The sequence below is a fragment of the Panthera uncia genome, assembly GCF_023721935.1.
Source record: "Panthera uncia isolate 11264 chromosome A1 unlocalized genomic scaffold, Puncia_PCG_1.0 HiC_scaffold_17, whole genome shotgun sequence".
NCBI classification, from domain to species: domain Eukaryota; kingdom Metazoa; phylum Chordata; class Mammalia; order Carnivora; family Felidae; genus Panthera; species Panthera uncia.
In genome coordinates, this window is record NW_026057577.1 from 33,377,538 (window position 1) to 33,388,872 (window position 11,335).

General features: G+C 37.6%; 2 protein-coding genes across 2 annotated transcripts in view; both read left to right on the forward strand.

Annotated features, from left to right (window-relative positions):
• LOC125934901 (protocadherin beta-5-like) overlaps positions 1-3,335 on the forward strand; it is a 10,536-nt gene extending 7,201 nt beyond the window's left edge. The window contains 1 exon segment of the mRNA XM_049648527.1: positions 3-3,335. Within this exon segment, the coding sequence (XP_049504484.1) occupies positions 3-680 (678 nt within the window). The 3' untranslated portion in view covers positions 681-3,335.
• A 105-nt stretch (positions 3,336-3,440) lies between these two features.
• Positions 3,441-11,335, forward strand: part of LOC125935209 (protocadherin-7-like) — a 69,959-nt gene continuing 62,064 nt past the window's right edge. The window contains 1 exon segment of the mRNA XM_049648875.1: positions 3,441-11,335. Coding sequence (XP_049504832.1) covers positions 10,013-11,335 — 1,323 coding nt within the window. The 5' untranslated portion in view covers positions 3,441-10,012.

Genomic DNA, 11,335 nt, shown 5'->3' on the forward strand with positions numbered 1-11,335 from the left:
CCTGCACCGAGCTGGTGCCCAGGGCGGCCGAGGCGGGCTACCTGGTGACCAAGGTGGTGGCGGTGGACGGCGACTCGGGCCAGAACGCCTGGCTGTCGTACCAGCTGCTCAAGGCCACGGAGCCCGGGCTGTTCGGCGTGTGGGCGCACAACGGCGAGGTGCGCACGGCCCGGCTGCTGAGCGAGCGCGACGCCGTCAAGCACAGGCTGGTGGTGCTGGTCAAGGACAATGGCGAGCCGCCGCGCTCGGCCAGCGTCACGCTGCACGTGCTGCTGGTGGACGGCTTCTCGCAGCCCTACCTGCCGCTCCCGGAGGTGGCGGCGGCCGAGGCGCGGGCAGACCCGCTCACCGTCTACTTGGTCGTGGCCTTGGCGTCCGTGTCGTCGCTCTTCCTGTTCTCGGTGCTGGTGTTCGTGGCGGTGCGGCTGTGCAGGCGGAGCCGGGCGGCGTCTGCGGGTCGCTGCTCGGGGCCCGAGGGCCACTTTCCGGGCCACCTGGTGGACGTCAGCGGCGCGGGGACGCTGTCCCAGAGCTACCAGTATGAGGTGTGTCTGACGGGAGGCTCGGAGACTAGTGAGTTCAAGTTCTTGAAGCCGATTATCCCGAACTTCCCTCCCCAGGGCATTGGAAAGGAAATGGAGGAAAACGCCACCTTCCGGAATAGCTTTGGATTCAATTAGGGATCTGATCACAATGCCGTGAGTTTTGTCATTTATCTCTAATTTCCCCAAATACCGAGTTTGAGAGCGTCATGGAGAAAAATCCCACCTTCAGGTATGATTTCCCTGAATTTATCCTTTTCAACTTTATCTTGCCCAATTTTGGGAAAACTGAATTCTCTGTCACTGCATCTATGTATACACAGTGCCATCCCAAATCTATGCATGCTGTTGACTTTCCTAAAATGTTTGCTTTTGATGGTATTTGTCAGGATAAGCTGTCTTAATGAAATCAAATACTGTTTTTCTCTGTATTCTGTCCATTCTGTTTCATCACACTGTTTTTGATGCTAAATAGCAAAAATAAAAAGGTTTTACATAATTTTATTTTGTTTTCAAAGGAATACATGCAAATGATAATGAATGTAATATGTGAGAAAACTTGACAAAAAGCAACAATGTTCTAACTACTCTTCTTTCCTAGCTTTCATCCATACTGGCAAACATTTTTTAAACAATTTTTATTGAATTATACATACAGAAAAGGGAACGAATCATAATTTCAATGTGTTTTCAGAAAGTTAACATACTTGGTACCAGCATCTTGGTGGTTAGTAATGAAACGTTACTAACATTTCAGGTGCCACACAAATTACCCCTTAAAGTCACTACCAGCCCAAGTATAACAATATCCTGACTTCCAATACTATGATTTACTTTTGCCTGTTTTGAATTTATATAATTGGAATAGTAGAGTATAAACTGCTTTGTGTCTGGCTGATTTCACTCAACATTATGTTTATGATATTTGTCCATGACAATGCTTTTAATTTTAGTTTTTCATTCTCATTGCTGTATAGTATTCCACTGTATGAATATTTTACAATTTATGACCCATCCCACTATAGACGGATATTTGGGTTGGTGCACAGTTTGCCTGTTTGAATAGTACTACTTTGAACATTCTCATACACGTCCTTTGGCAAACATGTATATGCATTTCTGTTGGTATATACCTAGGGGTGAAATTGCTGCTCATTTAGTAAGTACATGTTCCCTTTTTGTAGATTCTTCCAAATAGTTTCCAAAGTGGTTGTACCAGTTTACACTGCTCTCAGTACTGTCTGGATGTACCAGTTCCTCCATATTTTTGCCAACACTTTCATTTTATCCCATTGGAAAGTACCTTTAAACCTTTTATTTCTAGTCCTTCTTATATTCTTTTTTTATTACTAAAGAATATGTTTGTAACCTTTTCATAAAGTCTAAACAATTTCCTTAATTTTCTGCTACTGTTGTCTAGTACCTAGCACACTTAAAACTTCTCTCATTCATCCTTTACATAGAGCTCTGTCACTATTTTCCAGTACTTCCCTGAACAAGCTGAAACCCTCCACTTATTGTTCATAATAACAGTTCCTTTCATTTACTTGTCTGACAGAAAAAATACAATTCTTATTTTTTTCTCTTACTTCTTTCTCCCTTACACTTTACAACCTCTGTCAAATTAACTTACACTTTTATATAGTCCAGATTGATGACATTTTTACTCTATAACCATAGCTAAGAATAGAATTCCCCCTTTTGTCTGTATATCTGTTGTAGAATCTGAAATCAATATTAAAAATTCACTTTTAATGACCATTATATTATGAATGCCCTGTACCCAAAGATCACAAGGACACACTGGATCAGAACAAAGCTGAGTTTATTGACTTGTTGTAACAAGGGAGACTGCACATTCTGGGAAAGCTTTGGTCACCTTAGTAATAGCTCCTTAAAAAAGTATAAGGCTTTTGTTTGGTAGTTTTGCATAGGGCTCAAGGAAGTAGCCCTGGACTGGATGCTTCCAGTGAATGGGAGTAATTCTATTATAGGGTATCTTATTGAATTGTATTCAGGAAATGAGAAGAACAAAGGGAGGTTAAAATGTAATTGTTTTTTTAAAAACCAGCATTCAATCATAATCAGCCAGGACAGAGTACTCTGGGCATTGTTTTGGTTTATACAACGTTCTTGTTTTTGACTGTGCTCAAGCATGATCATGATGTCATCTTATTGCAGTTTTGTTCCGTCTGATCACAATCCCTCTTTAATGATGTTGTTCTGTGAAGTTGTTTATATTCAACAGGAGATCATGGCCTATTTGTGAGTGCCACGCCAATTCCTATGTATAAGAGACTGATTTTCTTAAAATATTCATTGCACTATAAAATTCCTAGAAGAAAGCATAGGAGAAAAGCTTCATGACATTGAATTTGGTGGTGATTTCTTGGCTTTCACACCAGAAGCACATGGAACAAAGCGAAAATAGACCAATGAGACTACATCAAACTTAAAAAATTTTGTGCACCAAAGAACACCATCAACAGTGAAAAGGCAACCTATGGAATGGGAGAAAATATTTGCAAATACTATATCTGATATGGGGTTAATGTCCATAATATTTGAGAACTCCTACAACCCAACAAAAACAAAAAAATCAAATAACCTGATTAAAAAATGAGCAAAGGACTTAGATATTTCTCCAGAGATGATATGCAGATGACCAACAAACATATGAAAAAATGTTCAACATCACTAATCATCAGAGAAATGGAAATCCAAACCACAATGTAGTGTCACCCTACACACATTAGGACGACTGCTATCAAAAAAAAAAAACAACCCAGAAAATAGCAAGTGTTCAAAAGGATGTGGAGAAACTATTCCCTCCGTGCACTGTTGGTGAGATTGTAGAATGGTGCAACTGCTATAAAAACAGTATGAAGTCTTCTCAAAAAAGTGTAAAAGAGAACTTCTATATGATCTGGCAATCCCATATCTGGGTATATACCTAAAGGAATTGAAAGTAGGGTCTCAAAGATATTTGTGCACCCATGTTCATAGCAGCAGTATTCACAACTGGCCAGAGATGGAACCAACCCAAATACCCATGTATGGAATCTTAAAAAAGGAAGGGAAGCCTATCACATGCTACAACATGGATGAACTTTGAGGGCATTATTCTAAGTGAAAGAAGATAGTCACAAAAAGGCAAATACAGTATGATTCCACTTATATGATGTATCCAAGGTTGTTAAATTCATACAAACAGAAAGTAGAATGGTGCCTACCAGGGACTGGGGGAGGAGGAAAAGGAGAGTTTTTGTTTGATGGGTATAGAGTTTCAGATTTGCAAAATGGAAACGTTCTGGAGATCTGCTTCCCAACAATGTGAATGTACTTAACACTATGGAACTGTATACCTCAAAATGGTTATGATGGTAAATTTTGTGTTACATTTTTTAACCGCAGTAAAATACATTGCTCATTGCAGAGCCATATTACTTAAGGACTGTATTTTCTGCTCCTTTGATCTACTGTTGTGTTTCCTGTGCCATTGAAAATACAGTGTTCGTAGAATCAAGATAAAATAAATTCACCATTTTATTTTATTTTACTTTACTTTAGGTTACTTTTTCTTTTTTAGAGAGAGAGCACAGAAGTGGGGGACAGAGGCACAGGGAGAGAGAGGGGGAGGGGGGGATCCCAAGCAGGCTCCATGCTTAGCACAGAGCCTGATGTGGGGCTTGATCCCACAACCCTGGGATCATGACCTGAACAGAAATCAAGAGTCAGATTTAGCCAACTGAGCCACCCAGGTGCTACAGATTCACCATTTTAGACTCCATCAGTTGGCTTTACCATATCTTCAAATATTTCTAAATAATTCAGGTTCCCATAACTCTTGCCCGAAGCTCTCTTTCTGCTTCTGTCTAGACTAAATGATCTCTAAATGTGTACAAAACTATCATCTTGTTTTTATACCTCTCCTAGTTAAGCCCATTGTTTGATAGATTACTTATCTCCTATTTTTAAAGCCCTCTCTGTGCTACAGTGTATCCTCAAGTGGATTCCTAAGAGAGGGCACATGAAAAATAAACTCTGTCTCTGCATGTCTGAAAATGCATTTAGTTTTCTTTTACACTTAATTGATGTGCTATATAGCATATATGTCATTTAATGTCCGAAAAATTCTAAAAATTCCTGCCTTTTCATATCTGGGATCATTTCATCTCTACTATTATTTCCTTAATAACTGTATTCCTAACTTTATTTTTTTCTGAGTCTTGTGTTTTGTCAGATATTGAACATTCTCAATAATATCTCTAGTTTCTTATATTTCTCCTTTATTTTACATCTTTGGTTTTTCCTCTCCATCCTCTTTTAAAGTGAGTCCCTCACTTTATTTTGAGCATTTCTGTTTCTTCCCCTAGGAGAAGTGTTGATATTTGTTGCTACAGGATGCAGGGATATCCTGGCAACTTCACAGCAGAAGAGTGACATGCTGAAAACGGGAAAAACCTCATGACGTCAAATCTGGTAATCCACACCAAATTTCTGAAAACTAAAGAGAAGGAAAAAATCTTGATGGCAGTGACAGTAGATTTCTCACCAAAAACCATGGGAGTCAGAAACAAGTGACACATATTTTTCAAGTGCTGAAAGAAAAGAAATGTTAAAAGAATCATATATCCAGTGAAAATATCTTTCAGGAAGAGAATTTGTTGCCAGTAGACCTACCCTAAAAGACTGGCTGACGGAAGTTCTCCAAACAGAAAGGAATCAATTAAAAAAAGAATCTTGGAACATCAGGAAAGAAGAACACAGTAAATAAAAATACGGTTAAATGTCATAGACATTCCTTCTCCTCTTGAGTTTTCTAAATTATGTTTGATGGTTGAATCCCAAATTATATATGATTATGTCTGATTAGTTCTAAGTATATATTGAAGAAATACTTAAGACAGCTTTAAATGGGGGAGGTTAAAGGGAGGTAAGTTTTCTACCCTTCTCTTGAACTGGTAAAATGACATACCAGTAAACTGTAATAAGTTAAGTATGGAGCAACTACTAGAAAAGCTATACAGTGTGATACACCAAAAAACGCTATAGATAAATCAAAGTGGAATTCTAAAAAAGTATTCTAATAAACTACAAGAAAGGCAGGAAAAAGAAAACAGAAACAAAAATCAGAACAAATATAAAAGAAAAAATAAAATGTCAGGCTTAGGCTCTAATATATCAGTAATTACATTTAAGGTAAATGGTCTAACATAGCAGTAATTACATTTAATGCAAATGGTCTGAACACACCAATCAATACAAAGAGATTGATATAATGTGTTTAAAAATGACCAACTGTATGCTGTCTACAAGAAACTTCACTTCAAGTATGATATAGGCAAGTTGAATGTAAAAAGATGGAAAACATATTATGCAAATGTTGATAAAAATGTATTAGGAGTGGCCATACTAATGTCAGATAAAGTGACATCAGAGGAAAGAAAATGACCAGAGACAGAGTAGGACATTAGGTAATGATAAAAGAGGACAGAGCATTCCTAAATACGTATACATATTTACAAACAACAAAGGTACAAAATACGTGAAGCAAAAACTGACAAAACTGAAAGGAGAAATAGATCTACAATAAAAGTTGGATTCTTCAATACAGAAAATCAGCAAGAACACAGAACCGAACAACACCCTCAACAGGATGGATCTAATCCATATTTACAGAACACCTAGCCAAAAATACCAGAATACACATTCTTTTCAAATGCTTCCCAAAAGTATGCAAGATAGACTGTGTAAACAAGGCCATACACAAACTTCAATCAATTTAAAAGAATTGAAATCATACAGTGTGGGTTCTCCATTCACAATAGAATCAAACTAAAAAATCAAACATAAAGTAACAGGAAAATCTTCAAATGCTTGAAAACGAAACATTTCTAATTCATGGATCAAAGGCAAAGTCTCAAGGAATATAAAAAATACATCAAGCTTAACTAAAAATGAAAAGACAACAAATTAAAATTTATAAGACACAGCTAAAGCACTGCAGAGGGACATTTATAGCACTAAATGCATATTAGAAAAGAGGAAGGGGCTCCTGGGTGGCTCACTCGGTTAAGCGTCTTGACTCTTGATTTCAGCTCAGATCATGATCTCACAGTTCGTTTATTGAGTTCCAGCCCTTCGTGGGACTCATCACTGATGGTGTGGAGCCTGTCTGGGATTCTTTTTCTCTCCTTCTCTTTCTGCCCTGCCTCTGTGCACATGTGATGTTTCTCTCTCTCTCTCTAAAACTTAAAAAAATTTTTTAAAGAAAAGAGGAAAAGTCCCAATCATCTAATCTCCCACCTCCAGAATCTAGAAAAATAAGAGAAAAATAACCCAAAGCAAGCAGGAGAAGCAGGAGGAAGAAAATAGTATAAATAATAGAAGAAACCAATTAAATTCCAAATAAAAATAATAGAGAAAATCAATGAAATAAAAAGTTGATTCTTTGAAAAAATAAAACTGACAGATATCTAACAAGGAAGTCTTCTTCCCCAAACATTTGAGATTTCAAATGTGTTTAGCATCAATTCCTTTATATTTTCAGACTTTTATGCATCATTTCTTTCTCCCATCAATTGAGAGGGTTCTTTAAGTGATTGCTTACATGTCTCCATCTTTGCCCTGAGTCATTGTTTTTTCTTGCATATAGTTAAATGAGATTTTAAGAGATTTATAACAAAATTAAAGAGTTCTAAGATGAACCATGAGGGTTGGTCTTTATCTTTCATTTTTAGTAAACTTGAAGAATTTTTAAAATGTATAATGGAATGAAAGGAAAACAAACATTTGTAGCATAAAAATGGAAATCAGCTTGATCAGCTATGCAATAATTATAAGCTAACTAAATAAAATTAAGTTTAATGTACTTTATAATGTTTCATCAAAGTATTATTTCAGCTCTTTGATAATAATCAGTTAATCTTAATGATCTGTCACTTCACATAAGCATACACGAACATAATAAGTATTGGTATGAGTATTGGAAATGGTGTTTTTTTACATTGTTTCCCTTTACATGTTGTGTCTAGAGGAAACCAAGGTTTTGCCACCTAATTATTAAAAATAAGCTGGAATATGAGTAAGAAGGTTCCCAATGAATGAAGGAAACCTTCTATATCTTGAAAGAGTTGTGGGTTACATGGATGGATCCATTGTTAAAATGGCACAGTTAAGATTGGTGCATTTGAATTTGTGTAAATGTTACCTTAAAACAACTATACAAAAATAAACATTGACTGGGAGGCGGAGGGTGGAGGGAAAGATATAGATGAAGCAAGACAAGATGTTTTGAAGCTGGGTGATGTGTACATGGAAGTTATGCTGTTTGCCTTGTATGTACTGAACTTGTTCCACAATAAATGCTAATGAGTTATTACTTGTGAGACAAGTTGATAAATGTCAATTCAATTCTACTCTAGCAAAGCAAAACAAAAGAGAGTAAAACAGAGACACATTCTCCTGAAAGAATCTAAAGTAATCCATTTCCATAAAAAGGCAGTTTCTTCACATACCAACTGACACCCTTGGAGGATACATTAAGATATTCTGTTCTTCTTTCTATAATAAAAAGCAATGTTCTACAAGATATTTCAGTGATCTAAACTGAGTTCTACAGATGCTTTACTGCTAGTAAAATTTGCTTTAAAATGAAAAATTATTCAGTAAGCTATCTGTGAAGATGTGTGGTGGTGCTGCAGGTCAAGAGAGTAAATAAAGGACTGCACAGATGTCAGGGATGCCGTTAAGCTGGAATCAGAATATCCACTGAAGGAAGGAAATCTTTAGGGTTGGACTAGAAATAGCTCTGTTTCAAAGAAGAAACTACACCCATATAATGTGTTTATGGTTGTTGGTTTTACTTCATCAGTTTATTTTGTCATTCATACCCTCAAGGAAATCTATTCTCAGTAACATTTATCAAGTGAACCATAGAGACTGGTCACCATAATCTTATTTTTTTATCCTTCTGGATAGATAGAGTGCTTTTTAAGTACAAAATTATTTCATATGGTCAGAGTTTAGATTTTATTTAGCTTTACTTATTTTACCTAGAGTTGAAACATTTTGAAAAAGATCCTCAGTTTTAATCTTTCATCATTTTGGCTCTTACCTGAAGTGAAGTTTGGTTGAACTCAGTTGATTTAATCTCTCAATATATATGAAATCAATCTGAAATGAAATTATGCTTGGCGCATTTTGTGTTGTTATATGTGCACTGACCCAGTTCATGTATTTTCAGGATGTTTAAAGACATGTTTTCCTATTAATCTGAACAGAAACTGAGGAGATAGAAATGGATAAAGCCATGATGAACCATCATTGAATTCTGTGGAATCCACTCAAGTGTAATTCACCTTTCACATTACCTTATTTGATGTTTATTTATAGAAACTCATGTCATCTTTGTTGTGGGAGGGTGGTAGAGGTGAATGTTTATTTTCTGCATTGCATTATGTCCTTACAACAGGATAATATATTTGGGCCTCGATTAATTACTATAGGAGTTAAATTTGATTTAAAAATTACAATAATATAAACAATCCTAATAAAAATCATGACCAATTCTACCTGTACAAAATGAAGTAAAATCCCAAGATGTGTACTCATGACAGACAATTGATTGTTGCTAGTTCCTCTTTTAAATAATTGAATTGATTAGATACTTCTATCTTAAGTATTTCTTGGCCTCAGTTTTCCTTCTAATAGCCTAATTCTTTCCTTTATTTTGCAGGTATAAGCACAAAATAAAGTAGGTCTGTTGTTTATGTCATTTTATGAGCCATATAACTTAGAGAAATAGTTTTTTTATTTTATAATTGGTGTTGCTAACCAACATTTACATTTTGTAGTTTATTGATTTGTTTGTTGGGACAAATAATGTACATTTTGAATTCACAAATAACACTATTCGTCAGAGATAAATTTCATTGCCAAAGAATACAAGATGATTATAGTAAATTTACATTACTTGGGGTAGTGATTTTTAAACGTTAGTATGCATGAGAATCACTTAAAGACAAAGATTGAAGTGCAGATTTCAGTTAGCACCCCCCAGAGAATTTGATTCAAGATCTAGAGGGAAGACTAGGAGTTGACTTTGAAAAAAAAACAACCCAAGACTCCCAAGTAATTATTTATGCATATGGTTCACACACTATGGTTTGAGAAACACTGACTCCACCTCAAAGTCTTTATAACGCTCAGATTTGGGGAATAGTATTGCCTGTATGTTATCATATTGAAGTTATCAATTTGAACGCGTGGTGGCAGTGCAGGCTAAGAGAGTGAATAAAGCTCTGCAGATTCGGAGGACTCCATTTTATTCAGAGACCCCCTCTCCCCTCAAATATAGGACACATTTACAGCTAGAGCAAAGTTAGAAGTATTCAGGAAGGCAGTCGTCACCAGAGAAGTTATAAGACAAATTCGAAATTCAACAGCAAAGAGATTACGGAGGGTAGATGATGGACGTGGTGATTGGGACTGGAAAAGGATTTTTTCCTCTGGAATCAGACCTAATAGAAATGGCGCAAACAAAAGTACATCGCAAGAAAAGGCAAGTGACTATCTTCATTATATGGATGATTTTGTGGGAAGTGGGTTCAGAATCGATTCAATATTCTGTACTGGAGGAGACAGAAAGTGGCACGTTTGTGGCCAATTTGACAAAGGATCTGGGACTCAAGAGAGGAGAGCTGGCTGAGCGGGGTGCTCAGGTCGTTTTCAAGGGGAACAGACAGCATTTGCAGCTTGACCCACAGACTTATGATTTGCTGCTAAATGAGAAACTGGACCGGGAAGAGCTGTGCGGTTCCACTGAGCCCTGTGTGCTACCTTTCCAAGTATTACTGGAAAATCCCTTGCAGTTTTTTCAGGCTGCTTTACGAGTCAGAGATATAAATGACCACGCCCCAGAGTTCCCAACCAGAGAAATGCTACTAAATATATCAGAAATTACTACACCAGGAAAGCTATTTCCTTTGAAAATGGCACAGGATTTAGACGCTGGTAGCAACGGTCTTCAGAGCTACATAATCAGCTCCAATCCTCATTTCCACGTTCTCACTCGCATTCGCAGCGACGGCAGGAAGTTCCCGGAGCTGGTGCTAGACAAAGCCTTGGACCGGGAGGAGCAGCCCGAGCTTAGGCTTACCCTCACAGCACTGGATGGTGGGTCTCCGCCGCGTTCTGGAACCACGGAGATTCAGATACTGGTCTTGGACATCAATGACAACGCCCCCGAGTTTGCTCAGGAGCAATATGAGGCGCAAATCCCTGAAAACAATTCCCTGGACTCTCTGATTATCACCGTCTCAGCGAGGGATTTAGATGCTGGATCTTTTGGGGAAGTATCTTACGCCCTATTTCAGGTAGATGACATTAATCAGCCCTTCGAAATAAACGCAATTACAGGCGAAATTCGACTGAGAAAGACTTTGGATTTTGAGGAATTTCAATCTTACCATGTGGATATTGAGGCTACAGATGGCGGGGGACTATCAGGAAAATGCTCTTTGGTCATCAAGGTTCTGGACGTAAATGACAACACTCCTGAATTGACCATGTCCTCACTCACCAGTCCCATTCCCGAAAACCTGCCAGACATCATAGTGGCAGTTTTCAGTGTATCAGATGCAGATTCTGGACAAAATCAACAGATTGTTTGCTCTATAGATGACAATCTCCCCTTTCTTCTAAGACCATCAGTGGAGAATTTCTACACATTGGTGACTGAAGGAGCGCTGGATAGAGAGAGCCAGGCCGAGTACAACATCACCATCACC